The sequence below is a fragment of the Sycon ciliatum genome, chromosome 6 (genome assembly GCF_964019385.1).
Source record: "Sycon ciliatum chromosome 6, ocSycCili1.1, whole genome shotgun sequence".
Classification (NCBI taxonomy): Eukaryota; Metazoa; Porifera; class Calcarea; order Leucosolenida; family Sycettidae; genus Sycon; species Sycon ciliatum.
This window is the reverse complement of record NC_088648.1, coordinates 22,141,021-22,158,830: the sequence shown is the minus strand read 5'-3', so window position 1 is coordinate 22,158,830 and position 17,810 is coordinate 22,141,021. Positions and strand designations below refer to the sequence as shown.

Sequence of the window (17,810 nt, the reverse complement as noted above, 5' to 3'; positions counted from 1 at the left end):
CTCGTTAGAATAATGGCTTTTACCGTAGTTCCTATTGTAGCGAGAAAGCGAAGAAATTTCATTTCAAAACTCCTCGATCGTTTGCTACACTCAAACTGGAGCTACACTGAAGTGGACAGCTCCCTGTCTTGCTGCAAAACCCTGTTGTCACAGGTTGCTGCTCCGACTTCGTGAGACTTCTTCCCAGGCAGAGCGCCATTGTCCTCAGCCGTTCTCTTTCCCAGCGAGTCAGCGACGCTATTTTGTGAATTTCGATCGGACAGATTGTCCGTTCCAGAAAAAAAGCACCGGATTCGAATCGAAAATGGTCGGAAAATGTCCGATGTCCGACCGTTATCGTGTGCCCTGAATGACCATTTTTGCTTGTGTACTGCGATTGCGAGTACATTCAGTAAATCACGGTGAATAGGTGAATAGGTGAATAGGTGAATAGGTGAATAGGTGGATAGGTGAATAGGTGGATAGGTGGATAGGTGAATAGGTGAATAGGTGAATAGGTGAATAGGTGAATAGGTGAATAGGTGAATAGGTGAATAGGTGAATAGGTGGATAGGTGAATAGGTGGATAGGTGAATAGGTGAATAGGTGAATAGGTGAATAGGTGAATAGGTGAATAGGTGAATAGGTGAATAGGTGAATAGGTGGATAGGTGAATAGGTGAATAGGTGAATAGGTGAATAGGTGAATAGGTGAATAGGTGAATAGGTGAATAGGTGGATAGGTGAATAGGTGAATAGGTGAATAGGTGAATAGGTGAATAGGTGAATAGGTGAATAGGTGGATAGGTGAATAGGTGAATAGGTGGATAGGTGAATAGGTGGATAGGTGAATAGGTGAATAGGTGAATAGGTGGATAGGTGAATAGGTGAATAGGTGAATAGGTGGATAGGTGGATAGGTGGATAGGTGGATAGGTGAATAGGTGAATAGGTGAATAGGTGAATAGGTGAATAGGTGAATAGGTGGATAGGTGAATAGGTGAATAGGTGAATAGGTGAATAGGTGAATAGGTGGATAGGTGGATAGGTGAATAGGTGGATAGGTGAATAGGTGGATAGGTGAATAGGTGAATAGGTGGATAGGTGAATAGGTGAATAGGTGAATAGGTGAATAGGTGAATAGGCGAATAGGCGAATAGGTGAATAGGTGTGGGTTCTCTTCACTCAGTAGAGGCGAGTCGAGCCAGCTGTAGTTCCCGGTGCCGAAAGGCTGGCCTCACTCCCCTACATGGCTACTTCCCCTTGTCTAACCCCCAAGACGAGCAAAGAAGTATACTACAGTCGTCCCTCTCTAATCCGGCACTTGTTTATCCAGCACCCTTGCAAACCAGCACACTTTCTGGCAAAACGGATTTTTTCAGTTCAGTTTCTACGCTTTAATCCGGCACTTGAATTCCGCCTCCAGCAGCGATTTTCTGCAGCAAATCACTCAAACTGTACATAATTCAATTTTCTAATCCAGCAGGTGTACATCGCATACCGTCAGGGAGCATTGTAACATACACAACACATGTAACATACACTTGGGAGTATGCTATGCCAGTACATAGGATATTCCCGGCAAGTGTATGTTATAGACATGCATTCCACAAAGTACTTGGATTGACACAGAAAATCCCTACGTTTTGACGTACGACACAAACATGTATGTTAATAGGTGGGCCGGGTTGGAGGGCAGGATTTGATAATCCAGCACCCTTGTTTATCCAGCAGAAAATGCCGTTGCAAAAGGTGCCGGATTAGAGAGGGACGACTGTAGTACAGTAAAACCTGTGACTACCGACCACCCCTTGGTGCCAGCAAAAGCGGTCTTTAGTAGCAGGTGGTCTTTAGTTAGAGGTTTGCACCGAGCGACCATATATGGATCCCATTATATGATATGTATATCAAAATGCAGCTAATACAATTCCCCAAGAATTGCGCAATGCCATTCTTATTTCAGGTCAAACAACACTTGGAGAGAAAGACGGAGAGATGGAGAGAGAGAGAGAGAGAGAGAGAGAGAGAGAGAAGATTAATTTTTTTTGCGGACATCAAATTCAGCTCCTACTTCTGAAGCCAGGAGGCAAACGTTCCCTGTGGAAGTTTCGTTTTGCGCTGGGCTTCAAATTTGCTCATGCGATCAATCGTACCGACAGTCCTTGTTGCGACTTCTCGATTGCTTGAACGCGATCCTTCAGCATCAGGACCTTGCGGTGCTGCTTTGTTTCTGGATTCCTTTATGCCATCGTCGATTCGTCTGTATGACTGGGGTGACAGAGCCGCTCAGTCTTCGTTTCTCCTCCGAGTAGTAACATCGATCAGAGAGCGCTTTCGATGCGCTCTCCAAGACGTTTCCTATCATGTTTACTCTTGGCAGCGCTTGAAATTCTGACAGGTGTAGTGCAGTCCACACCGACTCCACAGTCAAATTGACCTGCGTTCTTTTCTTCAGCTGTAGTATCGAAAGATGCCTTTCAGGACCACGGAAAATCATCAAAATTTCAAGAAGGAGCTTCGAGCAAAATAAATTTTGATTCCCTACATCGCGGTCCCTAGTTACGGGTCAAAAATCGTCTTTGGGACAAGAAAAAGCGGTCGCTAGTCGCGTTCAGCAGGTAGTCGCTAGTCACAGTGCATTTTGAATGTGAGACCGTCCGTGCCTGGCGAAGTGGTCGGTAGTACCAGGCTAGTCGCTAGTCACGGTGGTCTCTAGTTACAGGTTTTACCGTACCAAGAGTATTATAAGTTAAAAAAAACCCCGAGAGTGTGCAACTTTGCATATGGGGTGTCCGACGGCGAAAACTCACATCACGTGTTTCAGATACGTTCGTACTACGTACACACAAAGGATAGCGTGCGCGCAATCCGAATATCGGCCATGATCATGCTGGGGATTTGCATACCCGCAGTGAGTTTCTGTCAGAGAGTGCTTTTTTATTACTCCGCTGCTCGCTAAAAGCGGGCTGGAAACGTACAACTGCGACACTGCACCACGTGATGTGAGTTTTCGCCGTCGACAAACCCCATAGAAAGGGTATCAGGAGTTGCACACTCTTGGGGTGTTATATACTCTTGCTAGTACTAGTAGGCGACTGGCCGAAATGGAAAATAATATATAGCCTGGTTACACCCAATCGTCTTTTATTCGGGCACGTAATCACGGTCGTTTGCACCGAAGGGCGTCGGAAACTCCAAACACGGTAGATCTACGTACTGTGGATCTAGGGATATCCCGTAAAACCTTGTCAGTGTGTGATAGTGCATATACATGTGCCTGTATTTTAAGTCTTACCAGAACTCCGTATACAGAAGAATGTTGACTACTGGTCAGAGTGTTTCTATGCACGGCGTGCGTGGAATATGTATCTAATATTGACTGAGTACGAGGTCAGTATGGGAAATAAAAGCCGAGGTTTTTTTATTTCCTATACTGACCAAGTACGAAGTCAATAATAGATTTATCACGACAAACAGTGCGTATTTCAAATTCCGGAACGATAACTTCATGAATCCCGGTTTTATGATTGCACAACCTTTGCACCATCACCTATTCATACAGTAAGGGAGCATCTCATAAGTTCGCATTTTGTTTCTAAACGTAACGCATTTCGAAACAGGGGTAAGGGGGTAGCGCCCATTTCGGATAGAAAAATGAGAGTTCGCACATTTTCTGGATGTGTACAACACAGTGCTGTGCATGTGCTAGACTGCTTCAGACAGCAGGGTACGGCCTACGCCGGTGTGTTTTAGGTGTAGATCTAACCCTTGCACTACAATACACGCATGCAGGCTACTCAGAGGTGTCAAATGTCACACCAGCCTGATCAAACGTGTACCTGGCCAGCTTTGACAGTACAGTCGTGGAGGAACTCTGTTTATGTGCGTGTACATGTCATTTATTGAACTAAGTATGTTACTTACTTGTACTCAGTAGATGCGGTACTACTGTATGTCATTCACTTCAACACTAGCAAAACATTCATGTCCATGTACATGAACATTGTACATGATTCAGTGCATACCATGGCATGGACATGTACAGTACAGTAGATCTACACTGAAAATGTGCGAGAAGACTTTCAAATAGTGGGGGGAGGTAGGGGGTAAAGTCTATTCGAAATGCGTTACGTTTACAAAAAAGTGCGAACTTATGAGATGCTCCCTAACAATGCTGCACTAGGCACCGTTCCACTGCGCAACCCATAAGGGGTCATCCATAATTATCGAACTTTTTTTCACAAAACGAAATAATTTCGTTATGGGGTGGGAGGGGGTTGACCAATTTCGTTTCAGAAAACATTGATACGTGTACATGGCGGTTGGAGCAGTGACACACTTGCAACTTTTGCTGTACAGTATATGCATGACGTATGTCAACATTTTTACGTTCTGAGGGGGAGGGACGGAGGGGCTGGGTCTAAACTAAAATAATTCGTTTGGTGAAAAAAGTTCGATATTTACGGACGGCCCCTAAGCAGTCAAATATAAGCAGTCAATATAGCCCTAAGGAGTGAAACATGCAGGAATATTTGACTGCTTAGGTATAGCGAAAATCAATGCGACTCAATACTAAGAGGCTGATAAATGGTCTTATTATGGACTGTCACTTCGAAGTACCAGTACAGTCGTGGCCAAAGAAATGCGAACCGCGAATCAAAAGCAGCTCCGCATTTCTATTTCACCATGCATGGTCCAATGACCCATCCGAGGGAATGAGCCTTGGTGCTGCTTTCAGCTCCTGGTTCGGACTCCCCGATACACTGTGCAATGAAAAGGGAGTGGTGCTTCCTTGCAAATCTGCTGGGCGGAGGGCTCGACATGCTTCTCGTACTCTGGACGTGTGTTCTCTTGGTTCGGAGCCGCCAAATTCCTCAAGGTGACGTCATAAAGTTATGATGCAATGTACGCCTGTTATCAGACGTATCCTGGATCTGTGGTGGGAAAACCCCCATTTGATCCTCAGCTAGTACACAATATCGCACGGAAGCAGGTGTGAAGCGTTGACAAGCAGTACAAACGCTGTAAAATGACTCACTCTATAGGAGCATTGCATCATAACAATGCCGTCAACTTGAAATTCTGTTGGGACAACACTGTATGCGTGAGCTGCCTACTCTTGGGGGTGATGCACTCTTGTCAATGTTCAGTGCACACTCTTGGAACCTTGCCTCCACTGAAACAAAAGTGTAAAGCGCTTTAAAATTGTAGGGTTTCTTTGGAATCTGCACCCGCTGAAAACGCCTGTCGGAATGTTATCCATTTCTACATCACTCATGATGTGCCACGTCTATTTTGGTGTGGTTTATTGTGTGTACATGTACAACAGATGGTGACTGACGTCCGTGACTTTTTTTGTTGTCGCAGTCATGGCTACAGCAGAGGTATGAATTGTCCACACATCATTGCTTTGCCAAATTCTGAAATAGTTGTCTCGAAGCAGAGATCTTCCAGTGTGCACACACATACCCACATGTTTGCATGCGCATGCATACTCGCACGCACACACACACACACACACACACACACACACACACACACACACACACACACACACACACACACACACACGCACACACACACATACAACCACATACAAACATACATACACAGTACACACACATGCATGTGCACACACACGTGTACACACACACACATATACAAACATAATATTATTCCTTTCAGTGCCAGGCCAGATGTACGCTGTTGGCCGGGCCATTTAAGAATAAAAGGATTATTTTTCAAATTAGTCGAATCAACTCAAACCCACTTGTTGTCCCTCGCTGGCGTAGCTTGTGCTGCTGCGTCCTGCTCAAACTCGACATCGACATCTCCGATATCCTCAGGGCTGTCCAAGGCGACCACGGCAGTAGGTACGACATCGACCACGGCGGACTCGTCCGGGAAAATTTGTTCCGTCACGATCGCGGACGGCTATGTCCGCATCCGAGTCATCGCCTTCACTATCGCAGCTCCAGTCATCAATGTCCGAGTCCATGATGGACTGGAGCACCTCTTCAGCCGACATGCGGCGACTCGCAGTGTCTGAGTGACAGCTAGAGAGACCTAAAGTACGTTCCGTCAATCTAATTATTTCTGAATCGAAATATGTTTTTTGCCCGAGCGCTCTGAATATATGCTCCCGCGCCCTTACTTACTGAAACACGGCGAGTGAGATATTATTCAGTAGGGGAAAAACCCTAGTTTCACCTCGAAGAGCCACAACCGGCCAAGCTAGTAGGGATGTCAGCGAACGCACTGCGCAGGCGTCTGCGCATGCATTGCGTCATCGATTTTTTCAACGTGATCGCGGCCGACAGAGAAAACATGGCCGCGGTCTGTTTGCACCGCTGGGAGTCGTAAAATTACTGTTCTTCTGTCCCCGCGACCATTCAAATCATACGCGATACGGAGGACCCACGTACTCACCACGTTCTCCCCCGTCGATTTCTCTGAAAGTTTGCACATCGTGAAACACCAGTATGAGAGGTGTTCAGGCCAATTTTCAAGAGATTTCCCTGGTTGGATCGTTCCAAAATCGGACTTGCATTTCTCGCTCGCGGCCATTTCTTGCGCGATGGAAGCGCCCTGCCCTGGTGAGTAACCAGCATCGCGCTTGGTAGAGAGTTGCTGCAATCAGCTCCCAGATGTCTTCCCTGCCATTGTCAGAAGCGATGGACCATGAATTTGTTTGAGAGTCTCTGGATGCTACTATTCCTCAGCCTAGTTTTCAGCCATTCCGTGCATCTTCTTCACACGATTTATTTTGCAAAAAAATGAAAGTGTTCATGAGTTTTCTTGTCGGTCGCGCGTAGATGGGCCAGTCTGACCTGCGCAGATGGTCTACTGTATGCACTCTGTGTGTTGTTATTGCAGAACCACGCGGCCAACACATGGCCATGGTCAAGCCAGATGTTCGGTAAGTGGATCACACGCCTCCAAGCAGCGCTCAGCTGCGATGCAATTCGTGCGGAATGCTGTGCCAAGCGGTTGATCTCCGATGCGCAGAAGAAGGAATTGATGGCGATAAAAGATTCTACCAAATACAATGACCGACTGCTAGATATTCTGAGCAGGGGTACAGCTGAGACTTTCCACACCTTCTGTAGTATAGTGCGTAGCACCGAACCTGAAGCAAACTTTTCAAAGTTCCTAGATGACATGCAGTCAGTGGATACCTTTGTTGGAGGGAAGGCGAGACCAAAATAAAATCGAGATTCCCGGGCAGGACCCATGTGAAATTGGTGCGTGCGGGCGAATTTTATATTTCATTTTTTCCCATGTATGTACACGACTACATGTGTGCATGCCATGTTGAACTTTTTTTACAGCATTTTCCGGTAATTTTTATTCAATTTTTTTACAGACAACAGGTATTTCGGCCAACGATGGCCCTGATCTGTACATCAGGGAGTCGTACAAACTCGGGTTTGTGTGACTCCACGTCACAGATCTACTCACACGATCAGTACTGTACATATATGAACTGTTCCAAAAAAGAAATGGCTTTGGCTTGATTTTGGTGCGTAAGGGCCCGGGAATCTCTATTTTTTTTGGTCCCGCCTAAGTAGCAACTTTATCAGTACGGTGACTGAGAGACTCACAGAATTTTATATGTCCAACAAGTACAGTATGTGGTAAATTTGAATTGATTTGCTCCCAACTCTATACAGTGCATATTGATGGCACCAACCTGCGCTGAAGTAGTGCAAAGGTGTGTGTGTGTGTGTGTGTGTGTGTGTGTGTGTCTTTGTCTGTGTCTGTGTCAGCAGGGATCGATTTATCCGGGTTCGCATCGCAGTTTGCGAATCAAAATTCACTGGCTGCGATTCGCTTCTCGTTTTTTATCGCCCAAAACTGCGATGCACTGGCCATGCATACCGGTATGTACAAAGACCATTCTGTACTGTTTGTGTGCAGTTTGCATGCGACTGTTGTACACACTGCTGACTAGGGAGTAGTATTTTACTAGTATTTTTACTACTCCAACCAACTGGTCTGTACCGCTCAGGCCGAGTGCGGGTCGCGGATCGCGCTCTGTTTGATTTTGGACACTGCACTGGCCACTGATAGCACTGGTCGACCGGTCGTACAAGACTGCACAGTCTGCAGTCTTTTGAAGTTTTGTACACGGCGACGACTTTCCCTGAAGTTCTCCATTCTTCTTTCACTGTCAAGCTCAATTCAGTTTGTTTCTGTTCGACAAGACACAGTTGAAGTAGATGGTTCTTAGTCTCATGTAACCAACATGTTTAGTGAATCTGATCACTGTCCAGAAGCGGGAGAAAGAACTGGACGCGCCAGGAGTGTTGATTCGTTTCGATGAAGAAAAGGAGAAAAGAGAAAATTCTGTGCGCTTTGAACGAAGTGTCACGATCGTTTGAGCGCTTTCCTGAGCTTTCTTTGTGGAAGGAATCAGTGAAACTGCCCTGTTGAAGGACATTGTGTTGTGAAGAACTTGAAGTCGGATGGATGCTGAACATGTAACAAGCGCAAGCGAAAACCCTAACGTAAAATATTCAGGTCAACCGTTCGTTTGGAAAAGCAAATAGCAACTGCAGCTATTGTCCTCTTCTGTACAAAATCCTGCTATTGTACAGCTATACATGTAAACTTTTGATGAAGGAAAACTGCTAATCAATACTGGGAGTTGCTAGTCAATTGTAAAACTGTGTAGCAGTGACTGCTATGCAAAAAATCAAAGTAAATCGATCCCTTGTGTCTGTGTGTGTGTCTGTGTGTGCGTGTGTGTCTGTGTGTGTGTGTGTGTGTGTGTGTCTGTGTGTGTGTGTGCTCCGTTTTTAACAACCGACACCTGGATATCCACATCAAGTGATGCATCTTCAAAGTTTGCGTGATGTCGCTATTGCTCGCATGCATGCAGCCAGGCATTTTGAGAGGCTGTGAAATGCTTTGGCTATTTGGTGTTCTCTGTGTCCTCTCAACTACAGGCAGTGAAGATGCAGCAAATAGAGTAACTCGACTTCAACCAGCCAAGCTCATCAGGAACCCATCACCCAGCCAAGCAACTCGGTCTCCGCCAGCCACAGCACCCAAACCGGCAAAGCCTGCTCTAAAACCCCAGGCCACTCACGCATCTCCCTCCAAGCCCACCGGCGTCTCTGCAATGATAGCAGCCTTGAATTCAGCTGGCCAAGAAGGGAAACTGGCTGGAACTCTACCTTCAAAACCTAGTCGAGCCCCCCAGCCTCCTCCTCGACCAAAGCCCGCCACTCCCCACAACACAGCAAGAGCAGTGGAAACTAAGGATCCCGCTACGGTTCAAAGAGTGCAGCCAGTAGTGACTTCTGATCCTGTGTCTCCTCCACGACCACCTCTCTGTGACCGCGCACTACTAGCGGCTGGCGGTAACCAATCAATGGGCACGCAGGTGGCGACATCTGCCCCAGCTGATCCCAAGCCCTCTCCGAAACCTGGTCAAGCTGTTCCTTTCAGGTCTGCTAGTGTCTCTACATTTGAATCTAGTTTTGAATCGGATAGGCAAGAAACAGGGAGACTGTCCCCGGATCGAGCCCCAAAGCCAAAACAGCGCCCAAACTCCACGTCAATTGCCAGCACAGCTAGCTTGGCCAGGAGCCCAGCAATAGCAGTTGGCAAAGACCCGGGCGGACACGCAGTGCAGCATGTACAGCGGCCAGCTCCCGCCGCAGAAGGTATGTCTGTCAAGCCCATTGCTCTGCCTAAGACTGGATGCTTGTCGATCGCCAAGACGCCAACAGGAAATTTAGCAAAGCTTACCCGGGCAAACTCTCTGGTAAGAGATTAATTATACATGACAGGAGTCGCAGTGAATTATGCTTAAACTTAATATAATACAATATTATTGTAATGGAAAACTGAAGTCAGCACAGAGTGGGATCGACATCAATCCACTCTTTGCATTTTCTGGGGCATGAGGGCAAGGGGGGGGGGGGGGGGGGGGAGGGGCAGCTGATGATCAGATGCTTTAACACAACTGTACACTGATACCTCGTTTACAAGTATGCGAGAGGTCCGAGACCGGGCACTACCCGGAACTTTGAAATTTCCGTTACTCTGAGTCACATACAGTCAACTTTGCAAATAATGACATTCGGTGGGGCATCAGAAAAGTGTCCTTATTCGCGAAGTGTCCTTATACCCGAAGTCCTATTAAATGTATGTGAACCCATATTTTGTATAGTATGACATGCATATCAAAATGAACCTCTTTTCACGTTTTTATGACATATTACAGCCTTCTTTGATCAGGATAATTCGATTGAGCTCCTTGAAGACCACGTGTTCTGAAAGTGTAATTGTCGTCCGTGATTTGTTTTGAAAGAAATAACACTTCAAGTCAATTTTTGAACAAATCCCTTTCTGATAGGTTAATGCCAACACGTTTGCATTTTGGCGGATATGCGCTGATTCAGATGGGAATGTAGGGTGCAGGGAGCGTTGCGGCTTCCTCAAACAAACAGCATTCAACTCAGCAGCCAGAAGATATTTCATGCTCACTTCATTTTGTGTATGCCTATACGTGTGTAGACTTTGCAGGGTCAAGCAGGCAACACAGGGCCATGGTCAAGCCAGGAGTTCCGTAAGTGGATCCCAAGTCTCAAAGCAGCGCTCAGCTGCGTTGCAATTCGTGTGGAATGCCTGGCCAAGGGGCTGCTCACCGATACGCAGAAGAAGGAATTGTTGGGAGTAGAGTATGATTCTGCCAAACGCAATGACCGACTGCTAGATATGCTGAGCAGGGGTACAGCTGAGACTTTCCACACTTTCTGTAGTATTGTGCGTAGCACCGAACCTGAAGCAAACTTTTCAAAGTTCCTAGATGACATGCAGTCAGTGGATACCTTTGTTCCAGGTAAGGCCATGGTAAAAAATAAAGTTGATTCTCAGGTCATGAGCCTGTGAAAATCGGTGCGAGCGAGCAATTTTTTATTTTATTTCCCACAATTTTTTTATTAAAAGGCGACGAGGAGACAATAACTTTATTAATGCGATTAATAGTATAAGTGAAGCGGACATTACAAAATGATGAATGAGAATACATGTGTCTAAAATGGTTGTTCCTAATCGATTTTCTTGAGACTATAATCAGGGAAAAATCGTCTCACAATAGAGGCTATACGGAGAAACAAACTACTTATAGGTTATAGGATAGTGGGAAGTATACAAGGTGAGGTGTAAAAAATAAAAAAATAAACTAAAGTGGGAGAGAAGACGAAAGAAATTAGAAAAAACCCATTTTAGATACATGTATTCTCATTCATCATTTTGTAATGTCCGCTTCACTTATACTATTAATCGCATTAATTTTTTTATTTCCAAAGATAGGGTCACGCATATGTACATGGTCATGACGTCACATGTTCAGACCAGGGAGTAGAAAAATGCCGGTATTTTACTACTCCCTGATTCATGCCTTTCGCATTGACCGTTTTCATGCGTGCATATTCATGCATAGAAATAAAATAAAATCGTTGGTGCGCCGCCAAAAATCGGTGCGCGCCTACTTGAGAATCAAAGATAATTTTTACCATGGCCTAAGTAGAAATTTTATCGGTCAGGTGGCTGAGAGACACTCGCAGAATTGTACACCTTAGTGTAGCTCGACCATCTGTGGTGTAGTGACCATGTACCACCGGCAGCCTCATAGCCTCCATTTTGCCTGTTAAGACTATGTAGTACATAATTGTGACAACCATTTTCTAGTGTGCTGCTAGTACGGTATACAGCCAGTACTGCTTGTGCTTGGAATCTTTTCGTTCCATTTCCGTACAGGGCATATTGAGGGCACCAAACAGCGCTGAAGTTGTGCAAAGGCGTTTGTCACGATGTGTGTGTGTGTGTGTGTGTGTGTGTGTCGGGATCACCCCACCTCACACGTAGTTGGTGATTGGTGATGTTGTCATCCCAGCATTCTTGGCGAGACACTCCCATGATTGAGCGGATGCATCGGCGGTGGAAGACAGAGAGCCGCTGCAGTCGGTGCGCCCCTGCCGCTGCCTGCTTCTCCGCTGTGCTGCGTCGCTCACTGCCAGGCTTGTGACCGCTGCTTTGCGTCTACACGTGGCCGCGCCCGTCATCGCTGCTCGCGGACTTGTAGTCGTCCGACCGTTCAGGACCGTCAGGGTTTCACGTGTGTTTGCGCCTGCTCCCGCCGATTTCGCTTACCGCATCACCTGGATCGTCACAGGGCTGTGTGCTCCTCCTCTCTCTCAGCTGCCCCTCCGGGGCCCACGTAACCTTCATGGCAGTGGCTCAACAGGACAGGACAGGTGTGTGTGTGTGTGTGTGTGTGTGTGTGTGTGTGTGTGTGTGTGTGTGTGTGTGTATGTGCACGCAGGCATTTTGCGAGGATGTGAAACACTTTGGCTATTTGCTGTTCCCTGTGTCCTCTCTAACACAGGCAGTGAAGATGCAGCGAAAAGAGTAACTCGACGTCAACCAGCCCAGTTCATCAGGAACCCGTTACCATCACCCAGCCAAGCAACTCAGTCTCCGCCAGCCACAGGACCCAAACCAAAGCCTGTTGTTGAACCCCAGGCTACTCACGCATCTTCTTCCAAGCCCACCAGTGTCTCCACAAGGAAGGTAGCCTTGAATTCAGCCGACCAGGAAGGGAAACTGGCTAGAACTCAGCCTTTGAAATCCAGTCGAGCCCCCCAGCCTCCTACTCGCCCAACGCCCGCCACTCCCCACAACACAGCAAGAACAGTGGAAACTAAGGATCCCGCTACGGTTCACAGAGTGCAGCCGGTAATGACTTCTGCTCCTGTGTCTCCTCCACGACCACCGCTCCCTGACCGCGCACTACTAGCGACAGGCGATAACCAACCAGTCGGCACTGAGGCGGCGACATCTGGCCCAGCTGATCCCAAGCCCTCACCGAAACCTGGTCAAGCTGTTCCTTTCAGGTCTGCTAGTGTCTTTACATTTGAATCTAGTTTTGAATCAGATAGGTACGAAACAGGGAGACTGTCCCCGGATCGAGCCCCAAAGCCAAAACAGCGCCCAAACTCCACGTCAATTGCCAGCACAGCTAGCTTGGCCAGGAGCCCAGCAATAGCAGTTGGCAAAGACCCGGGCGGACACGCAGTGCAGCATGAACAGCGGTCAGTGCGCACCGCAGAAGGCATATCTGCCAAGCACATTGCTCTGCCTAAGACTGGATGCTTGTCGATCGCCAAGACGCCAACAGGAGATTCAGCAACGCTTACCCGGGCAAACTCTCTGGTAAGAGATATAATTATATGTGACAGGAGTCGCAGTGAATTATGCTTCAACCTTAATATGATGCAGTATTATTGTAATAGAAAACTGAAGTCAGCACAGAGTGGGATCGACATCAATCCACTCTTTGCATTTTGCTGGGGCAGGAGGGCAGGGGGGGGGGGGGCAGCTGATGATCTGATTCTTTAACATAACTGTACACTGACACCTGGTTTACAAGTACGCGAGAGGTCCGAGACCGGGCACTACCCGGAACTTTGAAATTTCCGTTACTCTGAGTCACATACAGTCAACTTTGCGAAGAATGACATTCGGTGGGGCATCAGAAAAGTGTCCTTATTCGCGAAGTGTCCTTATACCCGAAGTCCCATTTAAATGTATGTGAACCCATATTTTGTATAGTATGACATGTATATCAAAATGAAGCTCTTTTCATGTTTTTATGACATATTACAGCAGGCATTGGGGACATATTACAGCCTTATTTGATCAGCATAATTCGATTGAGCTCCTTGAAGACCACGTGTTCTAAAAGTGTTATTGTCGTCCGTGATTTGTTTAGAAGGAAATAACACTTCAAGTCAATTTTTGCACAAATCCCTTTCTGATAGGTTAACGCCAACACGTTTGCATTTTGGCGGATGTGCACTGATTCAGATGGGAAAGTAGGGTGCAGGGAGCGTTGCGGCTTCCTCAAACAAACAGCATTCAACTCAGCAGCCAGAAGATATTTCATGCTCACTTCATTTTGTGTATGCCTATACGTGTGTTGACTTTGCAGTGTCAAGCAGACAACACAGGGCCATGGTCAAGCCAGGAGTTCCGTAAGTGGATCCCAAGTCTCAAAGCAGCGCTCAGCTGCGTTGCAATTCGTGTGGAATGCCTGGCCAAGGGGCTGCTCACCGATACGCAGAAGAAGGAATTGTTGGGAGTAGAATATGATTCTTCCAAACACAATGACCGACTGCTAGATATGCTGAGCATGTTACGGAATCACAGTCATTCCGTTCCCCGGGGCGCAGGACACAATGGACAAGACTTGTTTGTTACATTATTTATATTTACAAGACGGAAAAGCAAACTGCTCTGACGGAGAAGAACAAGAAGACTAACAAAAGGACTCTCGACTCCAAACTTGCGCATGCTCCTATCACACATGCATGCGACTAGACGACATAGTTTGGGGAATACCTTCACACAGGAAAACAACACATCATTTCACAACAAGCAGGGGTACAGCTGAGACTTTCCACACCTTCTGTAGTATTGTGCGTACCACCGAACCTGAAGCAAACTTTTCAAAGTTCCTAGATGACATGCAGTCAGTGGATACCTTTGTTGTAGGTAAGGCCATGGTAAAAAATAAAGTTGATTCTCAGGTCGTGAGCCTGTGAAAATCGGTGCGAGCGAGCGATTGTTTATTTTATTTCCCACAATTTTTTTATTTCCAAAGATAGGGTCACACATATGTACATGGTCATGACGTAACATGTTCAGACCAGGGAGTAGAAAAATGCCGGTATTTTACTACTCCCTGATTCATGCCTTTCGCATTGACCGTTTTCATGCGTGGATATGCATGCATAGAAATAAAATATAATCGTTGGTGCGCCGCCAAAAATCGGTGCGCGCCTACTTGAGAATCAAAGATAATTTTTACCATGGCCTAAGTAGAAATTTTATCGGTCAGGTGGCTGAGAGACACTCGCAGAATTGTACACCTTAGTGTAGCTCGACCATCTGTGGTGTAGTGACCATGTACCACCGGCAGCCTCATAGCCTCCATTTTGCCTGTTAAAGGGGAAGTTAAGGCAAAAATTAAAATTTCACCAGTTGTAGTCTTCGGGGTGCTGAGTCGAATGGTCTTGGTCCGAGGAAGCTGGGACGTTCCCTTCCTACTTGAATCCCAATCGAACTCGCGCACTTCCACCGAAACTGGGTGACTGCGCCCTACGGGATGGGGATTTGTATGCAAAATGTCACTAAAAGCGCCAATTCGTTCTTATAAAAGCACGGATGACCGCGATTGGCCCATATGTTGTAGTCTTTTGGACGCTGAGTCGACTGGTTTTGGTCCGAAAAGGCTGCGATGCAGCGTTCCGCCTTTATTCCCAATCGAACATGGTTGAACAAGCGGTCACGTGCTCCTGCGTACGCCAGTCACCTGGTCACCGTGCCTGCAGGGTACAACTTACTAGCCTGTTTGACCTTTTTTGGGTGCAGTCCTGTCACTCGAGTTGAACTCGAGTTGAACCTTGGTGTGAAAGTTGTCACCTGCTGGCGTGGTGACCAGGTGATTTGGGCACCCAGGAGCACGTGACCACTTGTTCAACCATGTTCGATTGGGAATAAAGGAGGAACGCTGCATCGCAGCCTTTTCGGACCAAAACCAGTCAACTCAGCGTCCAAAAGACTACAACATATGGGCCAATCGCGGTCATCCGTGCTTTTATAAGAACGAAATGGCGCTTTTAGTGACATTTTGCATACAAATCCCCATCTCGTAGGGCGCAGTCACCCAGTTTCGGTGGAAGTGCGCGAGTTCGATTGGGATTCAAGTAGGAAGGGAGCGTCTCAGCTTCCTCGGACCAAGACCATTCGACTCAGCACCCCGAAGACTACAACCGGTGAAATTTTAATTTTTGCCTTAACTTCCCTTTTAAGACTATGTAGTACCTATGACAACCATTTTCTAGTGTGCTGCTAGTACGGTATACAGCCAGTACTGCGTGTGCTTGGAATCTTTTTGTTCCATTTCTATACAGGGCATATTGAGGGCACCAAACAGCGCTGAAGTTGTGCAAAGGCGTTTGTTACGATGTCTGTGTGTGTGTATATGTGTGTGTGTGTGTGTGTGTGTGTGTGTGTGTGTGTGTGTGTGTGTGTGTGTGTGTGTGTGTGTGTGTGTGTGTGTGTGTGTGTGTGTGTGTGTGTGCGTGTGTGTGTGTATGTGCACGCAGGCATTTTGCGAGGATGTGAAACACTTTGGCTATTTGCTGTTCCCTGTGTCCTCTCTAACACAGGCAGTGAAGATGCAGCGAAAAGAGTAACTCGACGTCAACCAGCCCAGTTCATCAGGAACCCGTTACCATCACCCAGCCAAGCAACTCAGTCTCCGCCAGCCACAGGACCCAAACCAAAGCCTGTTGTTGAACCCCAGGCTACTCACGCATCTTCTTCCAGGCCCACCAGTGTCTCCGCAAGGAAGGTAGCCTTGAATTCAGCCGACCAGGAAGGGAAACTGGCTGGAACTCAGCCTTTGAAATCCAGTCGAGCCCCCCAGCCTCCTACTCGCCCAACGCCCGCTACTCCCCACAACACAGCAAGAACAGTGGAAACTAAGGATCCCACTACGGTTCACAGAGTGCAGCCGGTAGTGACTTCTGCTCCTGTGTCTCCTCCACGACCACCGCTCCCTGACCGCGCACTACTAGCGACAGGCGATAACCAACCAGTCGGCACTGAGGCGGCGACATCTGGCCCAGCTGATCCCAAACCCTCACCGAAACCTGGTCAAGCTGTTCCTTTCAGGTCTGCTAGTGTCTCTACATTTGAATCTAGTTTTGAATCAGATAGGTACGAAACAGGGAGACTGTCCCCGGATCGAGCCCCAAAGCCAAAACAGCGCCCACACTCCACGTCAATTGCCAGCACAGCTAGCTTGGCCAGGAGCCCAGCAATAGCAGTTGGCAAAGACCCGGGCGGACACGCAGTGGAGCATGTACAGCGGTCAGTGCGCACCGCAGAAGGCATATCTGCCAAGCACATTGCTCTGCCTAAGACTGGATGCTTGTCGATCGCCAAGACGCCAACAGGAGATTCAGCAACGCTTACCCGGGCAAACTCTCTGGTAAGAGATATAATTATTATGTGACAGGAGTCGCAGTGAATTATGCTTCAACCTTAATATGATGCAGTATTATTGTAATGGAAAACTGAAGTCAGCACAGAGTGGGATCGACATCAATCCACTCATTGCATTTTGCTGGGGCAGGAGGGCAGGGGGGGGGGGGCAGCTGATGATCAGATGCTTTAACACAACTGTACACTGACACCTGGTTTACAAGTACGCGAGAGGTCCGAGACCGGGCACTACCCGGAACTTTGAAATTTCCGTTACTCTGAGTCACATACAGTCAACTTTGCGAATAACGACATTCGGTGGGGCATCAGAAAAGTGTCCTTATTCGCGAAGTGTCCTTATACCCGAAGTCCCATTTAAATGTATGTGAACCCATATTTTGTATACTTCCTCCGCGTCATCGAAATTGTCGCAGTTTGACTTTTGATATAAAACGGGGTATTTACTCACCAGCACTCGTACCAGAGGCAAGGAATCATAGGCGATGGTCATCAGTATAGGGTGACGGCAAAGTTCTATTTTCTGTTATTGGAAGCTGGAATTTTTGAACTAGACGCAATTTCTTCGCCGATGTCGCTGAGATGGTAATTTCGACTCGGTGAGATCAGTTAGGCGTTGCAGCCTGCGCATTTCTCGTGCTTATGGCCATTCACTCAAGCCTCATCACTGTTTTACCTTAGCTGGGGTGAGAACGAATTCGTGGAACAAGTGGCAGCGCTTGGAGAAACATCGAGGGGTCAGCAA

The 17,810-nt window shown here is 47.2% G+C and overlaps 1 protein-coding gene across 2 annotated transcripts in view; it reads left to right on the top strand.

Annotated features, from left to right (window-relative positions):
- The window catches only part of LOC135819696 (mucin-2-like), a 49,202-nt gene that overhangs the window by 3,789 nt on the left and 27,603 nt on the right, over window positions 1-17,810 (top strand). Inside the window, exons 2-8 of one of the 2 annotated variants that reach the window (XM_065332946.1) lie at window positions 5,307-5,361; window positions 6,854-6,896; window positions 8,929-9,752; window positions 10,517-10,559; window positions 12,381-13,207; window positions 13,986-14,028; window positions 16,228-17,054. In XM_065332946.1, coding sequence (XP_065189018.1) covers window positions 5,347-5,361; window positions 6,854-6,896; window positions 8,929-9,752; window positions 10,517-10,559; window positions 12,381-13,207; window positions 13,986-14,028; window positions 16,228-17,054 — 2,622 coding nt within the window. In that variant the 5' untranslated portion in view covers window positions 5,307-5,346. Of the gene's footprint in view, window positions 1-5,306; window positions 5,362-6,853; window positions 6,897-8,928; window positions 9,753-10,507; window positions 10,560-12,380; window positions 13,208-13,985; window positions 14,029-16,227; window positions 17,055-17,810 lie in introns of both variants that reach the window. The other variant, XM_065332944.1, reaches the window with a different exon arrangement.